The following is a 23,901-nucleotide window of genomic DNA, read 5'->3' on the forward strand; positions in this document are numbered from 1 at the left end:
TGACCAGGCCCGCAAGCCCTGCAAAGCCTGCAACGGAGTCCGACGACACATCACCCCACTCTATCCCCAGCCTGTGCGAGCTGGCAGTCCCAAGGAATTTACAAAGAAGCCAGCAGCCCGCTGCAGGTAGCCAAATATGTCCGACTCCCCCCAATCCAATCCAAAGGATGTCGAGCAAGGTGCACCGTCGGGTGACGAGGAAGCACAAATGAACGACCCTCAAGACCCACATTCGACCGGGCTCGGCTACGAGTTCGAGGTTAAAGAACAAGACCGGTGGTTACCCATAGCCAATGGTATGTCAGGTTTCCCTTTTTTCGATGCTTCCCTGATGCTTCCACTCGCCATGATTCGCGTGTGCCCGTGGTGGCGGCCCTCTCCCTTCGACGCTTGCGCTCCGCTTGCATGGCGGCGAGACCCTCCTTGACTGGCGCCGCTTCCTGCCCTGCCTATCAGACAACACGCGCGCGCGCGCCAACGGCCGCCGCTCCACGTCCATGTCTGGCCGCTCGTCACCTGGGTCGTCGCCGCAGGCGCCTCGCGCTTCCTCGTCGTCCTCCAAGGCGGACAAGGCTGATATCTACGATGCTAACATTCGCAACTTTGCACCAGTCGCGCGTATCATGAAGACGGCGCTCCCCGAGAACGCCAAGATCGCCAAAGAGGCAAAAGAGTGCATGCAGGAGTGTGTTAGCGAGTTCATCTCCTTCATCACCAGTGAAGGTAAGCTCGTCTTGTAATGGTCCCGTGGGACCAGCATACATGGTTGACTCGAACCGATCTGACCTATCACAGCTTCGGAAAAGTGCCAGCAGGAAAAGAGGAAAACGGTCAACGGCGAGGACATCTTGTTTGCTATGAGCTCTCTGGGCTTCGAGAACTATGCCGAGGCCCTAAAGATTTACCTTTCCAAGTACCGGGAGGTAAGCTAAGCCTCTTTACCATCTACCCCTCAAACTCTCCCACGAAAGACGTCTTGCTAACCCCATCAGCAGCAGTCCCAATCCAACCGGGGTGAAAACCAACCGAACCGGCCCAGCAGCCAAGGCTACGGTGCCGCCGGCGGGTCGAACCCGGCGGGCGGTTTCGGCGCCGGCCTCCCCGGCCAGCAGGAAGGCGGAGACCCGCAGGCCTACAACCTCTACGGCGCGCAGCCTGGCCACAACGGTGCCGGGGCCGACTATTGATCGCCCCCCTGCCGGTCACTGGCAAAAAAACCAAGCTTGCGCTTGTTCCGGGGGAGGGAAGGTGCTGTCTGCTATTGTCTTTCGTATTCTGGGCGGATTTTGCTTCTTTGCGCTTGTATATTAGTTAAAGTACAAGACGGCCGGCTGCCGATGCTAACGCTATGTGGGCAGTCGGAGAGAGTACATTAGGGTTGGGTTTTATGAATTCGGTGTGGGTTCTTCTTTTGTCCTTTCTTTTCTCTGGTGTGGGATTGGGGATGGACGGATGGATGGGGTAAATGGAATGTCTCGGTTTCGGGGGTCCATGGTCCATATGTTCTTTATTTCTTCCGTATTGTCATATGGTAGATTCATCCTCTTGGGTGTTACAGTATCCTTTGATGGCTCAGGCCCCTGAGGTAGTGAGATAAATCTAGTTTGGCTGAGTTTGAGATCGGGGTGTGAGTGTGTTTCGGAGTGACTGAGACGTAATTCTGTTGGTTTTGTGGAAAGAAAAGAAAATAACGGAGAGATGTGAGGAGTGCGGTACCTGATGTTGTGTGGTACGGTATCGGGGGCCCGATCTGGTTCGTTTCGGTCGGTTGTACATACAGGGAAGCAACAGCGGGGTTGTCCGAGAAGCTTGGTCAAGGGGGAGGGGGTACGTCTGGTGGCGCTGTGTGGCCTCTGAATCAGGGGAGTTGCTTCTACTGTGGCCGGCCTAAAGAGGGATAGTCAACTTGGGGAGCGAATACAAGCGTATCATACATATGTGGAAGTAAATCTTGATTCAAAATGGGTTCCTCCGCTATGCTGATACTTCAACGAACCTCTTTGGAAAAAGGTAAGTAAATATCGCTGCGGCTCGAGTATGAAAGGAAGTCTATTAATACTAATATACACGCTGTGCCTTCAAACTGCCTACGGCCCCAGTTCCCTGGCCATTTGCTACCGTCATATTTCAACAACCGCCAACCACATCATCAGCAATCTTCTCAGCAAGAGCATCTAACGCAACACAAGATCAGCCAACCAGTCCAAAACCAACAACAGCCTCACATTGGGGAGAAAGATAAAAAGAAAGAAAAAAAAAAAGAAAAGAAAGATATAGTTATATAAAAAAGAGAAAGATAAAAGAAAGATAAAAAAAAGATAAAAAAAAGAAAAACTTACACACAGTCGCCATGGGATGTCCCGGCGGCAAACTCGGAAAGATACTCGCATCCACGACCCGCAACCCCCTTACGCCATACACCCTCCCGCGGGGATCCACCACCGCCATGGGATCGTCCGCCCTCCCCATAGCACACGTACACGAAGCATGATACACGGTATTATAGCTCCGCTTAACCACATCCAAGATCTCCGCATCGGACGCCACCCCCGGCCCGGGGAACGCCTCAGCGGCGGCCTGCTGCCCCCCTCCCCTCCCCACGAGAAACGGTCGCATGGCGTCGGTGGTCCAGAACGCGCGCGCGCGCTTGTACCCCGCCACGGCGAGCTCGACGTCGGCGGGGGCGCTGAGGAAGTTGGGGTTGATGAGCGGGGGGTGGGCGGTGTCGGGGCTGGTGATGGTGAGGTTGCCGCGGGATTGGGGCGCGACGAGGGCGACGGCCAGGGAGGCGTAGTTGAAGCTGTCGTGCGGGTCGCTCGTGCGGCTGTCGTTTTGCCAGCCGAGGTAGGCGCTGATGACGAGGTACTCGAGTTCAGGCCAGTCGGCGGGGTAGGTGGCGAGGGTGGTGAGGGTGGTGTTGGAGAGGGAGTGGCTACGGAGAGGTTCTGGGAGTTTCTCCCAGGCGAGGATGTCCGTGACGGGGTTGGTGTACATGCCCGCGGCGCGCGTGTTGAAGGCTTCTGCGGCTTGGGCGGCGAATTCGGGATAGCCGAGGGCGGAGATGGTTGGGGCGTTTACTCGGTAGGAGGGTCCGAAGAGGATGTGGTCTTGCATGTTCTGCCCGACGCCCGGTAGGTCCGCGACTACCGAGATGTTGAGTGGTTGGAGGGTCTCGGAATTGCCCACGCCAGAGACTAGGAGTAACTGCGGCGAACCGAAGACACCGGCGGACAGGATCACCTCTTTGTCCGCGGTCAGGGTATACTCGGCGCCAGCTGTGTCCACCACAATACCCCTGGCCATTTTGTCGCTGTCGAAAATAATCTTCTTAGCCATGGTCCAGGGGTATAGGAAGTAGTTGTCATAGGCCAGCGAGTGACGCAAAAAGCTGGTTTCCGAGCTGTCGCGCTCCATGGTCGTGGCGTTGATGGTGGACATGCCGTAGCTCTGGCCGATGAGCTCCCCGCTCTGGAATCCGGGAATGATCTTGAAACCGAGCTCAAGCAGTCCTTTGGTTGCCCAGGTGGCAAAGGCTTGCACATAGTTTGGGAAGGTGACCGACAAGAGGCCCTCGCCGCTTCCCAGGACGGATAGGTCGTATTCTGGGGTGCCATTGGCAAAGCGGAGCTCTGTGTTTGGGCCGGTGAATTTAATGCTCTTCTCAAAGTAAGGCATCAAACCGTCAAAGGTGTAGCTGTCATCACCTGTGGCTTCTGCCCATTTCTGGTACGAGCCTCTGGTTCCGCGCTGGTAGCACATGTAGTTCCGTGCCGATGACCCCCCGAAGGTCTTGCCCCTGGTGTAGTGAATAGGAAGGTCGTACGCGCCCTATGGGGTTGGGTCAGTTAACATGCGCTGTGAGCTGCGTGGATGATAGGCGTACTGTTTGTGGAGTGGTCATATATCCCCAGTCAATCATGGGGTGCCAGTCGTGAGCCCCTGTGCTGGAGAACATGCCGCTCAAGGCTGGTACCTGACTCAAATTGCCGTTGCTGATCTCGTAGAAGGTACCAGCTTCGACAACGGCCACTGTCCCAACGCCGGATTCTGCTATTCTGGCCGCGATGGTGAGCCCGGCGGTGCCGCCTCCAACAACAACGTAATCGTACGTGGCGTTGGTACCGGGTACCCCAAATGAAGACCCGAGGAGTTTCGCGCTCGATAAGTTAACGAGACCGTAGGTCATAGCGATAAAGAATAGTAGTGGTATCATGGCGGCGGCCTCGTTCCTGTCCCTGTCTTTGATCTTGCCGTGGCGTCTGCTCAAAAGTTTAGCATCGGCTTCGATTAACCCGGGGAATTTATTACACCTCACGGATTCCCTATCGCCCCCGTAACCTTCAAACATTATCTAGGTAGGTAGCTACGCCTCATCTCGCTATTGCCCGCGATTTGAAGTGGTTCAGAAGAGGCGGAAGCCACCACCGAACCCGGTCCCATCATCAGCTTGCAGCACATCTCTCCGGTGTGTCAGATATTTACTTCTAGTTGGTTGCTATGGTGAATTCGATGACGGCCATTCGTACCTATATATGCCCAATTACCATCATATCACCGGTGCATGCGCCTCTCTTCGTGTGCCCGTGGCCGGCTTGAGCTGCCCAGCCGCCGCAGCGTGTTCCTGCTTTCCTTATCCACCGCTAGACTGCATGATCTGTGTCCAGGATGGCATGTAGCCATTCCATTGTCGTCAATTGAGAGGATCCCGGTGGCTGGTTTGGATTGGGATATAATCGTAGAAAAAGAATAGATCAAGTACAATAAAAAAGGGTGCCGACAGTGATAACTTCCATCCATTCATGATTAGGTTCTGTATCGGAGGAGCTCAACACCGCTGGTCTCTTCTGGTTAAGTAAATCGCAGCGCCGTTTGAACTCCAGGGACGAAAGCAATACCCTATAAAACGTGTACATGGATGTGTGAGGGAGGCATAGAAAACACCCTCCACCATTAATACCCGGCCGTTGCGATGGGTTGGTGCACGCACAAGGTGTGGGGGGCTCTTGGTCCAAGCATGGTTGGGATTTGGGTGGGGGTGATTGTTTGCTGCCCCCCACACGCACCTTCCAGAGGTTCCCTGATGCGCTGCGGCTCTGTCGTAGCGGGGCCCAGGCGCTGTTTCTCTTCTTACCATTCCAGGTTGCCAGAACTGCCAGGTCTCAGAAAAAGGTCATCACCGTCTCTTTGTCCAGAGCCCGGCATTTTCTTGTACAATCATCCCATAATAAGACGGCATAGGCTTTCATCCGAATCAGACCCAACTTTTATTACTAAGCTTCTCAACGTTGACAAATGTCCATCCATACTTTGCCTCTCAGACCAGAACCCCCCGTGCCCCCCATCTTATTACCGTTGGCAGGCTCCGCCAAGCTCTCCGTTCCCTCGCGCCTTTTCATCATTCTAGGTTTCGGAGAAAGCGGAGCTAGCCATGTTCCTCACCTTTGGGTCAACCCCACAACCCGAGTCGGTCGACCCCCAAGCTCATCAACAACAACAAGCCCCGAGCCGGCCAAAGACGAAGAGGGCGCAGGTGGCCCAGGCTTGCGACTGGTGTCGAGTGCACCGCACTAAGTGCGACAGTTCGCGGCCATGTCAGAATTGTGTCCTCAGAGGAGGGCCCTGTAAGAACACGCGCAGCGGCGAGGTGCGCACGCTTCCACACGCCTTCAGGTAGGTCGGGTTGAGATGAGAGCCTTTCCAGGCTACCTCTATTTCGCCTGCCACATTTTCAGAAACGGAAACCCCTGCTCTGAACTAACACGCTTTCCTACTTTCCCACAGAGAGATACAACGGTTGACTTCGCGGGTGCGCGAACTTGAGACTGAATTGGCTGGATACAATGCCGCCGGGAGTACAAGCGGCCACAGTAGTGGCGGGAACTCGGCTTTATCCGCGGCATCCGTTTCAGCCGGATCATCAGAGACGGCAACGACGACGCCGCCATCGGTAGCCCCTCGCCCATCTAGCAGCTCAAGGGCAGAAAGGCTTGATCATGATGCTCGCCAACCCACCGGTGATAAATTACCGAAGAGGCAGTGGGAGGGCGTATACGCAAGTACGACGCAGGGGTCGCCAAAACAGGTCTGCGGTCCCGACATGAGGTAGCCTCGTCTGAATTTCGTGCTGACAGTAGGAATCTGCTAGTGGTACGGGCCGTCGTCGCTGTTTTATTTCATCGGGCGTATGGAAGCGTACATGACCCAGGCGCTACAACAACCGAGCACAGGCCGGACTTTATGGTTCAACTCGGCCAGTAAATCCCTTCCTAGCCCCACCTCCATGCCGGACCGAGAGGCAACTGCCTCTACGGGGAGCAAAGATGGTGCGCAGGGTCAGGGACAGAGCTCCAGCGGGACTCCCGGTGAACACCTCAACGCGGCACAGGAGGAGTACTTCTTGAATCTGTTCTGGCAATCGCACCATTGTGCGCTGCAGATCGTCGACGAGGCGACGTTTCGCGAGCATTACAGGTCACTCTGCCTGGACCCGCCGCCAGGAAACTTCCGGAAGCCCAGCGCGCTGGTCGACATTTTGGTGGCCCTTTGCATGCAGTATGGCGTGGCATTTATTCCTCAGCGTGCACCTGCGATGGCTAGAGGCGGCGAGAGCAATGACATTGGCCCGGATGACGGCACGCTCGCCGGCTGGTGGCACTACCAGCGCTGTCGGGCCATCCTGGAGTCCGAGGTGGAGCGTCCGACTTTGTCAACACTGCAGACCCTCCTCTTCTGCGTTGTCTACGTCTGCTGTGCGAGTTTCCAGAACACGGCACACCACCTTTTAGCCATGGCCGTACGCGTCGGCTACACACTGGGGCTTCATCTCGAGCCACCGGAAACCATGCCATGGTCAGAGAGAGAGCTTCGGAAACGGCTCTGGTGGACATTGTTTGTCAACGAATCGAAAACATGCATGAAACTCGGCCGCCCCTGGAGCACCGCCGAAGCCCCAACACCCTGCAGCCTGCCAGCTGACGACCATGAGCTGGCGCTGCGGAGCGGCTCCCACACAGCTTCCATAACTGTCGACGGCAGCACGGTTACTTGGCTGACGTACACGCTTCAGACCGTAAAGTTGGTGCTGGCTACTCGGACTGTATATGCTGCCTTCTTTGACCGGTGTGCCGAAATCCTCGGTTCCATCAAGAGCCCGAGGACTCTATATGACGACCCCGCCGCGCTTGAGACGGCGGCGGAGGTCTTGGAGGGCTTATTGGACCGGCCCGGGGCGCTGAGGAGTTGGTTGCGGGATCTCCCGGCGGCGCTGAAGACGCAGCGTGTGGAGGAAGGCGTCCCCTTATCGGCCGACTCGAGCCGCCTGGACATCGAGATTTTTGCGCCCGTGTGGTTGCAGCGCCAGCGGTTGCTCCTCGAGCTCCTCTACCATACCTTCATGATTAATCTTCACCGGCCGTTCGTCGCCTATCCCACCCCGCCCTTGGCGCCCCAGTCTTCTGCCAGCCGTAGTCCGCCTGCAACGCCGCCACCAGGACCTGGGCCGCTCGCGACAGGCCACGCCTTAACGGCTGCTCGCCACGGAATTGCCATCACAACAGTCATACACCAAATCGTGGTTGAGAAGGACCTGCTCGCTGGATGGCTCGAAGCTTTCCAGCAGCAGTGGAACGCTGCCATCACCATGGTTGGCTTTCTCTTGGCCTTCCCCGAGAGTCCAGTCGCACCCCAAGTTAGGACCGCGTTGGCCACAGCGGTCGGGGTGTTTGAGGCATTTGGAAAGCATTTTGCCGTCGGCAGTAGCGCCGCGAATGCCACCCGCGATTTGCTTTCCAAGATCGATCTGCTGCGCAGTGTGGGTACGCCGGGTGAACTGCAGCCGTTTGCGCAGTTCCAGGCAGCAGGCCCCAGCCAGGGGGCGGCACTGGGACAGTTATCGGCGATGGGCACCGAGGCCCAAACCGCGGTATTTGTCCCGGCTGCTTACGGGATGAATTCGACGCCCTCGGCGGGGCCCGACTACTCTCAGCCACCCGCCTTCATGCCCGACATAAGTGATGAGGAGATGGCGGCGGCGGTGCGGGATATGCTGGCTGGGACGATAGACATGGTGTACTCGGCTGATTCCTTCCCATCAATGGGAGGACCGTTCCCTGGTGGCGCTCAGATGGGCTGGGAGGGCTGGCCGCCGGGGTTTTACTAGCTATTCTCTCGGTACGGTGCAGTATAGCATGGGGCAAATGAGTTACTCGGCGGGCCGTGGTGGTACTCTTCGATGCTCACAATGCACTACACCTTAATCAAGCCACCGCCGGGAATTGACTAGGGCTAAGAATATGGATTGGCAAGCACTTGGCGATGCAGGCTACGGTGGCGGTGATCTTGTATATCTACTACCACAAAATGGAGGACCGGAGGCGGAGCCTCAGTGACTAGATGACTCGATAACACAGTCACTCCCTGGGAGGGGCTTGTTTCTAGACATATAATATTCACAGCGCAAAAACCAAGAGTTTCCGGCCGAGGCTCTTGCTGTGTATCCCGGCCGAGAACCTGTTTCTTTTGCCATTCCTGTCAACAATCATCCCCAACGAGCTGCGTGGGAGTGTGGCGGGAGGCGGCCGTTCCACCCTCCCTCCCCCTCAACGTCGCGAAGAAGAGATTTTAGTTTTCTGACTTTTGGATGGGAAAAAGAAATGAGAGTGCTTGGTCAGCAATATTCTGTGCGTACTCGCAAGTTGCGCCGTAATTGTGCCTCGATGGCAGTTGCACATGCCGTATCACCGGTGTGGTCTTCCTTCGATCCATGTGTAGTTCCAGTCAATTTGGGAACTCCGGGAACACCGTTTTGGGATTCCGCAGACTCCGGTGCTTATTTCTGCACCCCTGCATTTTTGAGTTCCAGCAGCCCAAAACAGAAGTTTGTTTGGTTCTCCTCGGCGGAGTAGCCGGAGTTTATTGGGCCTGCTCCACAATAACTGTGCGTGTAAGTGCCGCCAACGTCGAGTAAACTAACCTGGAGTTGAGCGGGAAATCTTTGAAGGCTGTTAACGTGTTTTTTTTCTCTGTCTTGCTAAGCTCATGTAGCAGTTAGAATACTAGTATTTTCCGTGCTGCACGGCTAGTTCAGTAGAATTCATCATCATCATAAGGTGTTGTGAGAATGTTGGTAATATCCGTGCTATGAACCTCTGTCGAGTTCGCGAGATAACAGGGTGTCCGACTTACCAGACAGAGTGTCCGTCAAGGTTCACCCATTTAATAAGTCTTAACTTCCCCCCGGAAATATAAGCATCTTCATGACTTACCTATATCCGTTTGCCGTGTCCCTCAACTACCATCACTCACAACGGTCTTCAAGCTTCCCTACCACAAGAGCTGCAACCATCAACAACCATGACAGCAGCCACACCCCAACCTTCGACCACGTCCTCCCAAACCCAAACCATCATGGAAACACCCAACCTATCCACCAGAAAAGCAAGACCACGACCCGGAGAAGAACCAACCCACGATGGACGAAAAGGACACAAACAACCCGCCTCACGCCCTCCCACCCGAACCCATTATCAACCACGACACCAGCTCAGACACCGACGCACCCCCGCCCCCCTCCACCACCACCACCCCCGCCACCGTCACAATCATAACCGGCACCACCCCGCGCACGCTACACGGCGCACGCTGGTTCCTCGTCTGCGTCGCCATCTTCTCCGCCAACCTGCTCTACGGGCTCGACACGACCATCGTAGCCGACCTCCAGGGGCGCGGTCTCGGAAACCTTCGACAACGTGACCCAGCTCGGGTGGCTGGGGCGTGGGGTTCACGCTGGGCTCGACGGTGGCCGAGCCTGCCGCTGGGGGAAGGGCTTTTGAATAATTTTGTGTACCCTGGCTTTTTCTGGCTTTTTCCGTTCAAATTCCCCTCGCCATAGCCGTGGTGTTTGCGACAGGGGTGGATCGCCGGCATGGAACTGAGGAGGGTTTGGGCGGGGGTGGCCGGGGCGGGGATGTATTTGGGGTGAGTTGCGGTTTGTTCTTTGTCTCTGTCTTGATCTGGGGTTAAATTGGGTTGGGTTTGGTTTGGTTTTCTGACGGTGGAGGTGGTGTCTAGGACGCTGAATCTCTCGACCCTTCTCACCTCGCCCAAGGAACAGCCGTTTTATGTTGGGTTGACCGGCTTTGTGTATGGCAGCGGGTGTGTCTTGGGCCCTGTTGTGGGCGGCGCCCTTGCGGACAGTGCTGCGACTTGGCGTTGGGTGAGTTGAGTTCCGATATCACCCCCTTTTTCTGGAGGGCGATTACCTGTTGGGTACCTAAACGAACTGACCATCCCCCAGGCCTTCTACCTCAATCTCTGCATCTTCGCGGCCGCCGCCCCGGTCTACATCTTCCTCATACCCTCCCTCCCGCGGCGGCCCAGCCCCTCCTTCACCAGCAACCTGAAAAGCATGGACTGGCTCGGCACGCTCCTCACCGCGGGGCTCTGCTCAGCCTTCACCGTCGCCTTCTCCTTCGGCGGCGTGCTCTGGGCGTACAGCGACGGACGCACCATCGCGCTGATCGTCGTCTGGGTCACCTGCACCCTCGCCTTCGGCATCACACAAAAATACTCCATCCTCACCACCCCGCTCGACCGCCTCTTCCCGGGCGAGTTCCTCCGCGACCCCCAGCTCATCCTCCTCTACATCATCATGTCGTGCGGCGGCGCGGCGCTCTTCGTCTCCATCTACTACATCCCGCTCTTCTTCCTCTTCGTGTACGGCGACTCGGGCATGCAGGCAGCCGTGCGCCCTCCTCCCCTTCATCTGCCTGTACGTGGCCACCATCCTCGCCTGCGGCGCCGTCATGGGCCGCACCGGCTACCACGCGGCGTGGTTCCTCCTCTCGGGCCTCTGCCTCACCGCCGGCGCCGCCTGCATGTACGCCGTGCGCGCCCACACCCCCCTCGCCCACATCCACGGCTTTGGCGCCCTGCTGGGGCTCGGCATGGCCACCTCGCAGGCGGGGTATGCGGTGGGCAACCAGCTCGTGCGGCCCGCGCGCGCGGCCGAGTTGATTCAGTTTCTGAATGTTAGTCAGGCGGCGAGCCAGCTGATTGGGTTGGCAATTGCGAGCGCGGTGTTTCAGACGCAGGCGGTCGGGGGGATGAGAGCCGTGTTGGGGCCGTTGGGGTTTGGCGAGAAGGAGATTCAGACGGCGGTGGCGGGGGCGAGGAGTGATGTGCTGCAGCGGGTTGGGCCTGAGGTGAGGGCGCAGTGTATTGATATTATCGTGCATGCCATCTCGCAGTGTTGGTTGTTGGTTGTGGCGGCTGGTGCGGTGTATACGCTGTGCTCGCTTTTCTTGACGCGGTCGAGGTGGATTGTGCGGAAGAGTGATGAGGATGGGGTGGTGGTGGGGGAGAGCTCGGGTGGGAGCCGCGAGGGTTTGAAGAGGGCCTAATTGCTGTGGCATGGGGAGGGAATGGAGATGAAGGTGAAGATGGGAATGGTTTCAATTGTAGAATACCTACCTATGCTTAGAGCTTCGCCAAGTGCCCGAGATTGCCATGGTTAGTTAGGGCTGAGCAAATAAGATAGAGAGGGTGGGTATGTATTAACTAATAGCGTCCATAAGAGACAGTTGAGCGCCTCATGCTGTAGTCCTGTCATGCTACCTAGGTATCATTGGCGTATGCCATCACTGTCCATTCGCACTATATATACAACTTCTTTCCCGCCATTTTCCAACGAGGACTACCGCCCGATGGCATTGCTCTCTTAACTAGATCTGTCCCGGAGAAATCCCCAACGGGGTTTCGTAGCTTGTCACCTCCCCGGATGGGGGGCTGGCCGGTGAGCTTCTGCCATTTTCTTTTCGGTACGGTGTAGATCTTTATTGGAATGTTAGCCTAATTAACGTATCTTTTGTCTTCTGATTACGTACAACACTACTTGCTTGCTTCTCGATCTAAATTTGCTTAACTGAGCTAGTAAGAATCGCTCCCTAGTTGGTCTTTTACATCATCTAGATCCATCTTCTATCTACATTGTCGATGCTGGTGATGCCCCAGTACAGACAGACATTAGTTACCTACATTATACTTTCCGGCATCGTCTCAGAAGCCCCTAGCTAAGAGAAACCGAACTCGAAAGGGGAGTAAAAATAGAAAAGAAAGTTAAGAAAAGCGAGTAGTTAAAAGGAATCGAATAATACAAGTTGCAACAAATAAAAAGTACGTAGACTTTGGGTTCCCAAATTGTTTTCTTTTCGTTCCTCGAGTCGAAGATTTCGTCGGCACCTGCACCGGGATGATGCTGAAGTCCACCGCACGGTTCTGCAGTTGATGGCTTGATGTTGATCAATGATCATAAATGTAACAAGGATAAGGAGATGGGGATTTGGCTTGGCGCAGAATGCGTGAAGGGGCCTGAACTGAGGCGGAAAATCAAAAACTCGGGTCATGTGACAAGCATGGCAATAAGTTTGGTGCCTTGCTTGCTGTCGCCTGCCTCGCTTCCTCATCACTTGCGTCAAAATGGCACCAAGCACTCAAACAATCCGCACAGGCCCACTCAAGGGATTAAAGGCAGCAGATGTATTGACCCCCATGCGTATTTGTTTCCGGGTGCGCGTGGAAGATGTTCCGGGCGCGCTGCCGGATCGATGCGTGATTCTCGCCAACGACTTCTTGAACCGCAACTTTCATCGCGACTTTGATCGCGAGCGCGACTACGCGCACACCCCCGTCAACACTAGGAACGAAGGCAAAGCGTGGATAATTCTCGATGTTAACAAGCACGTAGAACCGAAGCCAGATCCGAGGACCGTGGAGCTCGTGACGCTCAGAGTCAAACGCGTCCAGGGTTCATTGTGGGTTGCCATGTCTGATACGCGACTGCACGTATGCCGAGCTATCACGCTAACTTGGAGGTTCTAGGGAGTATGGAACAGTGCATTACGCCAACATTCGATCGTACACGTCTCTCTTCCCATGGGGTGCCAGGCGAATCAGAATGTAGGTGAAAGGGGAGACTCAGACCAACACTGTGGTCTTGACCGTGGCATGGTGCACAAGTTTCGTCACGTGTCCGCCGTGCTGAGAGGGCGCAGTTCCCAAGTATCGCCGGAAAGCTTGGCTGCCAAGTCCGTCCTCAGTGCGACAGGACCCACATTTCGTACTCCGGATTCCCCTTTGATCTTGGGTAAGGAAGGGAACTCTGTGATAATCACACCTTAGCCCTTCAAGGAAGGCCAAACGCGGGGGCTTCGGTGGAAAGACCATAGCTATCACTTGACCGAAAGCTGAAAATAAAATTACTTTAATTAGTTGGCATTGTTCAAGTTCTGGCTCTCCGTCTGACCGTCTCCAACCAAACCCTGGAACACACCTTGGTCTTTCAAGTTATACCCCCTTCGTACTCCTATATTAACCAGGAGTCTGCTCTTCTTGTTCTCATCGTCCCACACACCCATACACAAAGTTTCACCTCACTTAATCCCCCCCTAACCCCCAACTCCGCCATGACGCTCCCCAAAACCTTCAAGCAAGCCGCCTTCCACTCGCAGGGCGCCGCCCTCACAATCGAGGATGCTGAGTTGCGACTGCCCGGCCCCGGCGAGGTGCTCGTCAAGGTAGAGGCCTGCGGTGTCTGCTTCTCTGATATGTTTGCCCAGCAGAACATCATGGGCGGCGGATTGTAAGCCCAGCTTCTTTTTCCTCTCAGCTTGTGAAGGTAACGACGTACTGATTGGTTGGTTGCTTTTCCGCCAAAACAGCCCCATCGTCCCGGGCCATGAGATAATTGGCCGCGTTGCTGCTGTTGGTGACGGTGTGACGGCCTGGAAGGTTGGCGAGCGCGTGGGAGCGGGATGGCACGGTGGGCACGACGGTAAGGCCGTACCTTCAAACCTTGACAAGCTCCTGGGCGTTCTCTTGCTAATCATGCCCAGGGACCTGCTTTGCGTGCAAGAAGGGCCTGTACCAGATGTGCGACAACCAAGTCGTCAACGGCGAGACCAAGGCCGGCGGATGTACGTCCTCCCTGACCGTACCTTTCCCGTCGACCCCCCCTCCCTAGGTAGACAACCAATTAACCACCCGCCCCAGACGCCGAGTACGTCCTCCTCCGCTCTGAAGCCACCGTACGCGTCCCCGAACACGTCTCCGCCGCCAAGTACGCGCCGATCCTCTGCGCCGGCATGACCGTCTTCAACTCGCTGCGGCACATGGACGTGCAGCCCGGCGAGACGGTCGCCGTGCAGGGGCTCGGCGGGCTCGGCCACCTGGCCATCCAAGCCGCCCAGCGCATGGGCTACCGCGTGGTGGCCATCAGCCGCGGCGCCGACAAGGAGGCTTTTGCGCGCCAGCTTGGCGCGCATGAGTATATTGATTCTAGTAAGGGGGATGTTGGGGAGGCGCTGCGGAGGCTGGGCGGTGCCCGGCTGGCGATGACGACCGCGCCTACGGCGGAGGTTATGGGGACGCTTTTGAAGGGTTTGGGGCCTATGGGGAAGTTGTTGATTCTCTCGGTTCCTGGGGATGTGCCCGTCAACACGGGGGTTATGGTAAGTTGCTGGGAGAGGGAGGGGGGCTTCTGGGTGAAACCGCTAACGTGAAGATAGTTGAAATACGCTCTTTCTGTGCAATCCTGGCCTTGTGGTCACGCCACTGATTCGGAGGATGCCATCCAGTTCATGGACCTGCAGAAGGTGGATTGCATAGTGCAGACCTTCCCGCTCGCGAAAGCAAACGAAGCCTTCAGTAAGTTGGTGTCCAGCTTGTGGGTGGGTTCAGGGGCTAATGATAATGCTCTACTACCAGACGCCATGATGGATGGAAGCGTTCGCTTCAGGACCGTTATCGTGATGGAGTAGGGGTTGACTTGGGGGAGAATCTATCATTGAGGGCTCAGCATTGGGGTTGATTACTACACAAAGAATGGCACAGGTTCCATCGAGAGTTGTCACAGTCATGGCGTTACGATGTTGATTCATGTTTCCTATCCTTATTAGGTACTTACTGTTAGTGAATTGTGTGTGGTATCTAAGCAAATTCAAAGAATGAAGCCAAAGAGAAAAAAAGGGGTTAAGATCAAATGGGACATTGACATGTGTTTCTAAATCACAGCATTAACTACCTAATTGTCTTTTGTATTTTTGTATCTTGAATTATCGTAATCATACTCATGCTAAGCTCTCGAATCTTCCACTCTAACTTTCGGAACGACTTATCTCTGTAACCATATTCGTTTGTACTGACAATATACCTATTCTTCCAGTTTAGTTCGCAACCCCCCAGCTCATCGACCAACGTTTCAAGAACTTCTCGACGTATCCATCTTCCAGAATCTTCGGCGGGTTACGTAGGTAGCACCCGGCAGTCCCGTTGAGCAGCCGTCGTATCAAACATCACAGCCGATTTCCGAGGTCCATCTACGCTAACCCAACAGTGAATCAGCTTGGGGCTCTCGTGTTTGCGGCAACATCGAGGCGTGAAGTCGCAGCGTCGCCCCGGGCCTCAAAACACGAGCTTGACAAAAAACCCTCCGAGACAGTTCTGGAAGAAGTCGAAGGGGTGACTGGGCTCGGACACGCCGCCCTGGCCGTCCACCTCGGACTCAGAAGAGGACGATGCTGCTGACGCGGACCTAGCGAGAACCTTGCTCGTAACCCGGCCATTCGTCTGCTCGAGTTTTATGAGGATGTGGCGGCGGTGGCGGCGACGGCGGATTCGCTGCCGCGTAGGTTGAGCTCGGTGAGGGCGGAGGGTGCGAGTCGTGCGTCGGGGGAGGTCGGACCAGTGGGGGCTTATGGATGGGAGAAGTAGGAAACTTGAGCGTGATGGGTCGGAGTTTTGGGGGTTGAAGTTGCTGTGATTTATAGCTACATGTAGGTAACGTGGGTATATGCCTACCGGCGATAGATTCCTTGGAATTGTGAATGCCTAGAGAATAAGGTACATGTAGGTAGGTATCTGGGTTGAGGGTTTCAATTCTTAATTGATTGGATAGATCCATGCTTTGCGCGTTGGGTAAGCCAAACTGTGCGTTTTAATGAGCCCTGGCATTTTGATCCAGGCACGTTTGATAATGGTTAATGGGTTGAACGGCTACAAGTTGGGAAGATGGGTGCAGTGGGGTTTGGGTTGGGGTTAAGGTGAGGTAGGATTTGATTTCATCCAAGGCATTCAGATTTAAACATAGAAGCCAAGCGCTGGGCAAGTCTGGGTAAAGCAAATCAAATATGCCCTCATATTAAGGTTGCTTGTATTGTGGCACGCCCTAGGTAGTTTGCCGTGTCTTGGTCCTCGACCTCGTCCTTCCGGAACTGCCTCCTATATGTACGTAGCCCCGTAAGGCGGGGGATGGCGGGAGCTACGGACTTAAGGGTTGGAGTTTTGTAAGTATCCCGTGTTTTTCCCGAGCCTTTTCTTTTCTTTTCTTGCCTTTTCCTGTCTTAGATATTTGGTATAAGGGGCAGCCTCTGACCAAATACTTGATAGGTAGCATGCCTGCCCATAATAACTCGAATCCACAGCCAAAACGGAGGTTTAGTTGCCTCCGGCGTGTAACACCACCCCATTGTCTATTAACAAACCCTCATTACTCTGCAGTGGTCTAGATGGTGAGGGGTGATCAAGTTGTGAATGGAACGTGGTAGGAGGAGCATGTATGTACTTGAGTGGGCGGGCAAGATCCGAGTTTCCGCTCTCCAAAAACACTTTTTATCGTCGAGGATTGCGGAAATGAATCAACCCGGTAGCGCTGTCTTCCCGAGGAATTAAGCCGCAGAAGAGAACAGGACTCGAGGATAAGACCAGGCCCCCGAGGAGGGGACTTTCGAGACGCTCGGAAAACCAACTCCAAGAATCATGCCACTAGGCCTAATTAGCAGCAATATTGTAGCTAAGAATGCTTGGGATTCACCGCCAGTTGTATAGCCTTTGGTAAGCAGTGGCTCAGTACTATTGCCGGACCGCTGTCAAGCACATGAAATCGACCCGACGCCAGCCAACTTCCAAGGATACGGACACACGGGGCGTATTTCCGGACGCCTTTACCCGGGGCGAAGACCATATGTTGAGTCTGTGTGTTGTTACGCGTGATCAAAGGATTGCATGGTTCTACACTAGTGTCCATGTACGGATTTGTTTGCGAGTCTTGTCAACGGTCCAGAAACCCGGTCATTGGCGCGCCTGTACCCGGGTACCCGGGTATTAACACACACAAATCAGCCAGGATGGGGGTATCCCGAAACTCCGTATCTTCAATTGACTAGTTTGACAAGTGATCTTATACAACAGTTCTTAAACCCCAATATTCCTTTGCAATGGATGTGAACGTCAGGGAACGAGAACCTCCCGTCTCCAGCGCACCTCACAAACCAGCACGATGAAATTCACTCTGGGGCTGGGTCTGACAGCGGTGGCATTTATTGCCAGTCTTGCCGATGCCCAAAAGGAACCGCCAAAAGAACCGCCAAAGCCACCGCCGAAGCCGCCGGGGCCCAAGCCCCGTCCGTTCGGCACATTTGGGGAAAATGTCATCTGGTGGCCCGATGCCAACCATACCATCTTCTACCCCCGCATCACTGAGCTCTCGGACGGTACCGTCCTCGCCACGGCCGGGCTGGACAGCTCGCCGAACGTCTTCCCCATCTTCAGCTCCAGTGATGGCGGGGCGTCTTGGAAATGGATTTCCAACATGACGGACCAGGTCAATGGGCTGGGCATGAACGCACAGCCCGCGCTGGCCGAGCTCCCATGGGCCGTCGGCAAGTTCCCTGCCGGCACCGTGTTGGCGAGCGGAAACAGCTGGGCCCGTGGGAACAGCACAAACATCGATTTGTACGCGAGCACGGACAAGGGACACACGTGGGAGTTTGTGAGCAATGTGGCCCGGGGAAGCGGCCCCAACACCGAAAATGGGAACCCATGCATCTGGGAACCCTATATCCTGTAAGTGTGTTCCAAAGTCCAAATATGGACGTCATGAGCGTGTTAAGTTAGGTACTTACAAAACATGTCAGCCCTTACGAAGGCACCGTCGGCGTCTTCTACTCGGACCAGCGGGATCCTCTCCACGCACAGAAGCTCGCCCACCAAAAATCAACTGACCTCGTGAACTGGGGCCCCGTCGTCAACGACGTCGCCTACAAGACCTACACCGACCGCCCGGGGATGACCGTCATGGCCTACATCCCCCCCATGAAGAAGTGGATCCTCGTGTACGAGTACCCCGGTACCCCCTCTCTCAACGCGAGCGGCGGCGAGAGCTGGAACGGCGACGCCTACCCGGTCTACTACCGCCTTGCGGCGTCCCCCTTCGAGTTCGACAACGACCGCGGCTACCCGATCGTCATCCGCGGCGTCCAGCCGGGTTCCAGCCCCTACGTGGTGTGGAGCCCCACGGGCGGGCCCAACGGGACCATCATCGTGAGCGACAACGACCACTCGGATGTCTTCACCAACAGCTTTGGCGGCCAGCCCGACCGGTGGGAGGCGCACGAGACCCCGCAAATGAACGCTTACAGCAGGGCCCTGCTCGTGCCGGCCAAGTACCCGGACCATCTCATGATCTTGGGTGCGGCCAGGTATTCGAGGACGGTGCATAGGCCACTGTCTATCAGTGTGGTTAGTGTCAAGGACCTGCTGAAGAAGAAGCCCAATGATGCGAAGCCTATCTATTGATGATGGGAGTGACTCAGGGCTAGGATGTATTCATGTTGGGATTTAAGAAAAAGCCGATCCGATGAATTGAAAACATAAAACTATGCCCAAATTTATTGAACACCGAAGGATTGTATCGAGTCTGCCCGTCGGCCGAAAAGTGGCCTGGCTGCGCGATTGGCGCGTGTTATGCTCAGGTATTTGATTCAAGTGCGAAGCGTTCTGGGCGGCGGGAAATGTAATCTGTATTGTGTAGGTACGGATTGATTACTGTGGATCGTTTCGGGCTGTGACGCTTGACCGCCTGCTGAAGCAGGCATCGTCCCCACTGCGCACGTGCCTTTCGCGGGGAAAATCGTCGCTTCGAAAATAACTAATCCGCAAAGTCGACATTTTCGTTCGAGAGGGTGGATACGACGGCAGAAAGCTTAGAAGACACCAGCCCGCGGGTTGACCAACAACTGGATTTCCTCTCTATCATCGGGCTGCAAGAGAAAACAATTATGTCCGACCAGTCGTTGCCCACAGATTTGCCGTACCACCAATCGACGACCCCTTAACCTCTGTCGATTTCTCCCCGAGTCCACCACTTGGGCCCTCAACTCACACCCCTCGACGTCGGTTGTGTCGTCGAGAAGATTGCGTCGACGCCTTCTTCACTCGATGAACGACCCATCTACAGGAAATAAACCTCACAATGACGACTCTATCCTCGATTGCGCGCAGTTCTGCGTCGGTCGCCACATCATCCCCCATAAAACCGATCCTACGAAAATCCACCTCGGTGCTGGGCACGCGATCACGATCCGAGGACTCGGATGGGGCAGACGAGGATGAACCCCCGACCAAGCGACAGAAAAAAACAGTCGTCTTCAACGAAGATTTGAATATGATCAAAGAGATTAACAGCAAGAGCCTGGAGGAAGCGAAACGCGAAGTGCGCCAAGCGCTGGAGGGGCACAGCCGCGGAGACGACGAGGACTACGACAACCTAAAGGATATTTTCCTACCAAAGAATGTCACACCTAACGACGACGAGGACGAGGACGAGACGACAAAACCCCAAGACTTGATTGTCTACGTCGTGGCGCTGACGGGATACGTGCCGCTGCTCGGCCGGTCGTGCTCGGGTCTGCTGCGCAGTGTGCTGCGGTGCAACTGGCTGGAACGGGACGAGAACTTCGCGCGGGCATACATTCAGCTGTTGGCCGCGCTTTCGTCGGTGCAAGGATCCCTCTTTACACAGGCGCTCACCATGATCGTCGACAAGTTTACCGAGACACGGCATACGTCAAGCGCGCCGGGCTTCGAGCCAGTCGACCCGGAAACCAAGAAAAAGTGGCTACATGTCGGGCTGAAGTACCTCCTCGAGCTGTTCCCGGCGGGGCAACACATAATTCTTAGCTTGGTCGCGTCCAAGTTTCCGTTCACCGAGGCAACAAAGGCGACCCATATGGAGTTCATCGACCACCTGCTGCGTCTTAAGGCTGCGAGGCCAGGGCTGGAACGGGATATCATGGAGCTGATTCTCTCGAGACTGGTCAAGCTGGATGTGGAAATGACGCTGGATCTGGAGAATGACGACGACGAGACGACGAGGGCGGTGCTGCGCCAACTGGGAGCGTCTGATGCGAAGAACGAGGAAGACGATGACGATAGCGATGCCGATTCCGTCCTCAGCGACGACGACGATCTCAACGAACAGGCTAAACGCGTGCTCACGGTCAAGAATAAGCTGGAGACGATGGACGCCATTCTCGATCTGCTGTTTTCGATTTACGACCCGATATTTGAGGACCCAGAGAGCCCCGAGGCAACCGAGGCGTTCCAAGACTTGTTGAGCGACTTCTCGAATGTCATTCTGCCGGTATGTACTCTCGAGGTTGGAACGCATGCGGAGGCTGACAAACCGGGCAGCATCTCAAATCAAGGCATACTCAATACCTACTCTTCAAATTCGCCATGAAGTCCCAGCAGCTCATGGAGATGTTCATCGGGACGCTGTTCAACCTTGCGTAAGCTTCCTTAGCCCAACTCGCTAAATCACACGGCGCTGACCGTCTTCAGATTCGAGTCGAACCGGCCACCCGTCGTTAAGCAGGCTGCGGTTGCTTACTTGGCAAGCTTCACCGCGCGCGGGGCCATGGTTCAGAGCGAACAGGTGCAGTTGATTACCAAGACGTTCCTCGATTATATGGATCACTACCGTGCCGTCCACACTGGCTGCCGCGGGCCAGATGTAAGGCGATATAGCCAGTATTAGTAAGTCATCCCATCCGAGACAAGGTACCAATGTTTGCGATTCTAACCGTCCTCAGTGCATATTTCCAGGGGTTGCTTTACGTAAGTTGCGGCAAAAGGGGGCGTTTTTGTACAACGCCGTGTTCTAATTTTCAATCTAGATCTTCTGCTTCCGGTGGCGCGACCTGATCGACCAGGACCTGCTCCCCTCCAGCCTCGACTGGGACGACCCGGCTTCTTTTGTTGGACAGGAGCTGCCTTGGATGACGGGGCTCAAATCTCGCCTCCAAGCCAACATCGGCAGCAAGCTCAACGTAAGCCGTCCCCCTGGCTGCACCCGGTCACCACCCACTAACCCACCAACAACAGCCTCTCAAATGCTGCTCCCCGATAATCGTCGACGAGTTTGCCCGCCTCTCCCACCACCTCCGGCTGATGTACATGTAAGGCCACCCGTCACCCCTTCCGCCTCCGTCCATCACTCACAGCCGCACCCCTTAGCTACCCCCAAATCGAAAAGAACAAGTCCGTCCACCTCTCGCAGTTCTTCACCGGCAGCTACGCGACCGGCGGCGCCCTGCGCGACTCCGGGTTCGAGTTTGATGACGAAAAATGGACCCATCTCGAGGCCTGCTTCCCCTTCGATCCCTTCCAGCTGCCCGTCGCCAGGCGCTGGCTCGACCTCGAGAGCAGCTATGTCGCGTGGCGGCCTATGGCGCTGTTGGATCGGGAGGGAGAGGGAGAGGAAGATGAGGATGGGGGGGAGGAGGACAGTGATGAGGAGGGGGAGGATAGTGAGTTTGAAGGAGGGGGTGGTGGTTTTCAGGAGGATACTGCTACGGATGATGAGGGTGGGGAGGGGTATGCTTGATCATCGAGGCGCGATATATATACCCTGGCGAGGGGCCAGAGAAAGGGATTCACGGCCGTCCGGAGAGGTGCTTTTCAAGTTGAGGGATACTATACTCGGGAGGGGGGCATTTTGCGGCATTGGTGTTGGTCTTGGGGTTTGCCAAAATAGCAAGCATATTCTGGGCGTTTTGGGTGAGTATAGATAGTCAAAATGTTGAGATGGAATCACAAGTAACTAGATGAGATGAGAAGAATGAGACCATTTGAGAATAGGTACCTATCTGAGTGTCCAGTATTTGGAAGGCGGCCCACTAACAACAGGGTTTATTTGAGTTTTGGAGGCGCGGCACAGGCCACGGGACAGGGGCTAATCTTTGTTGATAGGCAAGACAGGTGGTGACGAAGGGTGCTGACACATGGCCGACTCCTTCTGGGCATTTTCTTGTCAACTGCACATTTATTAGTCTTGGTCAGGGACACCAACGTTGTCATTTTTCATCATTACGGAATCCGAAACTGGGTATCCGCATCTTTATTTGAGTTTTTAGTCAACTTCTCATTATTTTGACCAGGTATGGGCCCTTGAATAGCTAGGGTGATTTGTGGTGTGTGATGTGATGCTGATGCATGGCGTCCAGGTATTCGGCGGGGAACTTATGGCTGAGAATACAGTGATGGCAGATGACAGCGAGTCGAATCGGCCCTCGTTCTCAACATTTTGGAGGAAATCTAAAGAGACGCTGGGCGGGAAAAAGATTCGGTTTGTGGAAAGCAAGCCTGCAGGCGGTACCCCAAGTAGTGGTGCATCGGGTGAGTCTGTCTTTCTTTCTTTTTCCAATTCCCAATTCCCAATATTATTTTGAATCTTTTCGGCCGCGTTCGTCGCGGACCAAGTCAAGTGATACAATCTCCTTTTGGTGGGTGGGCTCAGTGATGAGTGGCTTGGCGACGGCCCGTTGCGGTGACCAAGATTTGTCAAGCGGACAAAAAGACGCCATCGGGGCATTTGTGGTTGGTACCTACTGTGTAGGCATCCTGGATTGGGCAACGGCACCTGATGCCAGCCTTCAGGGTGCTCACAATTGAGGGGAAGTTGACGATATCTTGGCGGGCCGGAGATCTTGCGGTACCTTGATGGCCGACAACGGGAGATGTTGGTTCATGTGTGCTTAAGATGGAGAACATGTTCCGGGTGTTTCTTGTTTCGTTTCGTCGTTTTGTTTCCCCATCGTCCGTTTCGTTTCACCACCCGTCACACCTCCTTCCTAATGCGCACAAAGTCTAAAGCGAAACATCAAGGGACAGGTGCCCAAGATGATGCAAGCACCGAAGCATCACTGGACAAGACTCAGGCCCGCAGAGCCCAAGTCCGGAAGGCTCAGGTCCAGCACCGACAACGGAAGGCGAATTATGTCAAGCAGCTCGAGATGGATGTTGCCCGCATCCGTGAGATGATCGAGGCCGCTGAGCAAGAGACCAAGTCTCTCTTGGACGAAAACAAGGCCATGAGGGCGCAGATCTTACACGCCATGAGCAAGAAGGCGGCACCCTTGACTCTGGACCAAGGGGTACATCTCTTGCAGGAAATGCCCCAACCATGTGAACTCAGTGATGCCGGGAAGGCTTTGCAACAGCAAGGTGCAGATGAGGTCACCATCACCCTCGGCTTCGACGAGATTATGAACGCACCGACATTCTACATCAGCAGTCCGCCGCCTCCCTCAACCCACACTCACCAGCCCTCTCTCCAGGGAGAACTGCCCAACTGATAACTCCCTCCCCGACCTGACTCCCGCGCAAACCCAAGCCGCAATCAACTTCATCCTCGCGCACGTACCCTCTCCTACGAAGCACAAGAAGCCAAACTAACAACCCCCTAGGCTCGAACACCTCTGCCGTGCGCACTTCTACCCATCAGACTACGCCCCGCCCCCGCCAGACACCGTCTATACCACCCCGCTCATCGGCCACGACGGCCACGGGCACACCCTCATGGCGACCAGCCTCGCGCTGCGCGACGCGCCTGAACACATCTTCAAAGCCGCCTCTCGCAGCGACCGCCTCCTCTTCCCCAGCACGAAGCCCATCGTCCTGCACCCCACATCCACACCCCACAACCCCATCCACATCCACCACCATATCCCCAAGCCCTTCCGGCACCACCAAACGACCACAACACACCACCACCACAACCACACCCCA

At 55.4% G+C, this 23,901-nt stretch overlaps 8 protein-coding genes across 8 annotated transcripts in view; 7 read left to right on the plus strand and 1 right to left on the minus strand.

Annotated features, from left to right (window-relative positions):
* Window positions 1–136: 136 nt before the first annotated feature.
* Window positions 137–1,187, plus strand: CHGG_01529 (uncharacterized protein; the record flags this gene model as incomplete). The annotated part of the gene is made up of 4 exons (XM_001220749.1): window positions 137–296; window positions 613–723; window positions 796–923; window positions 993–1,187. The coding sequence occupies 4 exons, from the start codon at window positions 137–139 to the stop codon at window positions 1,185–1,187; spliced, it is 594 nt and encodes a 197-aa protein (XP_001220750.1).
* A 940-nt stretch (window positions 1,188–2,127) lies between these two features.
* CHGG_01530 (uncharacterized protein) lies at window positions 2,128–4,348 on the minus strand (the record flags this gene model as incomplete). Its single annotated transcript, XM_001220750.1, has 3 exons — window positions 2,128–2,174; window positions 2,340–3,828; window positions 3,884–4,348. 3 exons carry the CDS (start codon window positions 4,346–4,348, stop codon window positions 2,128–2,130), a joined length of 2,001 nt encoding a protein of 666 aa, XP_001220751.1.
* Window positions 4,349–5,428: 1,080 nt separating this feature from the next.
* Window positions 5,429–8,158, plus strand: CHGG_01531 (uncharacterized protein; the record flags this gene model as incomplete). The annotated part of the gene is made up of 3 exons (XM_001220751.1): window positions 5,429–5,670; window positions 5,782–6,056; window positions 6,228–8,158. 3 exons carry the CDS (start codon window positions 5,429–5,431, stop codon window positions 8,156–8,158), a joined length of 2,448 nt encoding a protein of 815 aa, XP_001220752.1.
* Window positions 8,159–9,469: 1,311 nt separating this feature from the next.
* On the plus strand, window positions 9,470–11,399 carry CHGG_01532 (uncharacterized protein; the record flags this gene model as incomplete). The annotated part of the gene is made up of 4 exons (XM_001220752.1): window positions 9,470–9,771; window positions 10,069–10,213; window positions 10,295–10,653; window positions 10,736–11,399. 4 exons carry the CDS (start codon window positions 9,470–9,472, stop codon window positions 11,397–11,399), a joined length of 1,470 nt encoding a protein of 489 aa, XP_001220753.1.
* A 1,075-nt stretch (window positions 11,400–12,474) lies between these two features.
* On the plus strand, window positions 12,475–12,958 carry CHGG_01533 (uncharacterized protein; the record flags this gene model as incomplete). Its single annotated transcript, XM_001220753.1, has 2 exons — window positions 12,475–12,809; window positions 12,877–12,958. The coding sequence occupies 2 exons, from the start codon at window positions 12,475–12,477 to the stop codon at window positions 12,956–12,958; spliced, it is 417 nt and encodes a 138-aa protein (XP_001220754.1).
* Window positions 12,959–13,460: 502 nt separating this feature from the next.
* Window positions 13,461–14,813, plus strand: CHGG_01534 (uncharacterized protein; the record flags this gene model as incomplete). Its single annotated transcript, XM_001220754.1, has 6 exons — window positions 13,461–13,636; window positions 13,716–13,828; window positions 13,890–13,970; window positions 14,047–14,504; window positions 14,562–14,700; window positions 14,761–14,813. 6 exons carry the CDS (start codon window positions 13,461–13,463, stop codon window positions 14,811–14,813), a joined length of 1,020 nt encoding a protein of 339 aa, XP_001220755.1.
* A 2,516-nt stretch (window positions 14,814–17,329) lies between these two features.
* On the plus strand, window positions 17,330–18,627 carry CHGG_01535 (uncharacterized protein; the record flags this gene model as incomplete). The annotated part of the gene is made up of 2 exons (XM_001220755.1): window positions 17,330–17,895; window positions 17,967–18,627. 2 exons carry the CDS (start codon window positions 17,330–17,332, stop codon window positions 18,625–18,627), a joined length of 1,227 nt encoding a protein of 408 aa, XP_001220756.1.
* Window positions 18,628–19,303: 676 nt separating this feature from the next.
* Window positions 19,304–23,901, plus strand: part of CHGG_01536 (uncharacterized protein) — a gene marked incomplete at both ends in the record, with an annotated part of 5,164 nt that continues 566 nt past the window's right edge. The window contains 11 exons of the mRNA XM_001220756.1: window positions 19,304–20,473; window positions 20,524–20,621; window positions 20,674–20,868; window positions 20,925–20,949; window positions 21,009–21,161; window positions 21,217–21,290; window positions 21,349–21,641; window positions 21,869–21,891; window positions 22,338–22,509; window positions 23,005–23,337; window positions 23,618–23,787. Coding sequence (XP_001220757.1) covers window positions 19,304–20,473; window positions 20,524–20,621; window positions 20,674–20,868; window positions 20,925–20,949; window positions 21,009–21,161; window positions 21,217–21,290; window positions 21,349–21,641; window positions 21,869–21,891; window positions 22,338–22,509; window positions 23,005–23,337; window positions 23,618–23,787 — 2,706 coding nt within the window. The remainder of the gene's footprint in view (window positions 20,474–20,523; window positions 20,622–20,673; window positions 20,869–20,924; window positions 20,950–21,008; window positions 21,162–21,216; window positions 21,291–21,348; window positions 21,642–21,868; window positions 21,892–22,337; window positions 22,510–23,004; window positions 23,338–23,617; window positions 23,788–23,901) is intronic.

This window comes from Chaetomium globosum, genomic scaffold, assembly GCF_000143365.1.
Source record: "Chaetomium globosum CBS 148.51 scaffold_1 genomic scaffold, whole genome shotgun sequence".
NCBI classification, from domain to species: Eukaryota; Fungi; Ascomycota; class Sordariomycetes; order Sordariales; family Chaetomiaceae; genus Chaetomium; species Chaetomium globosum.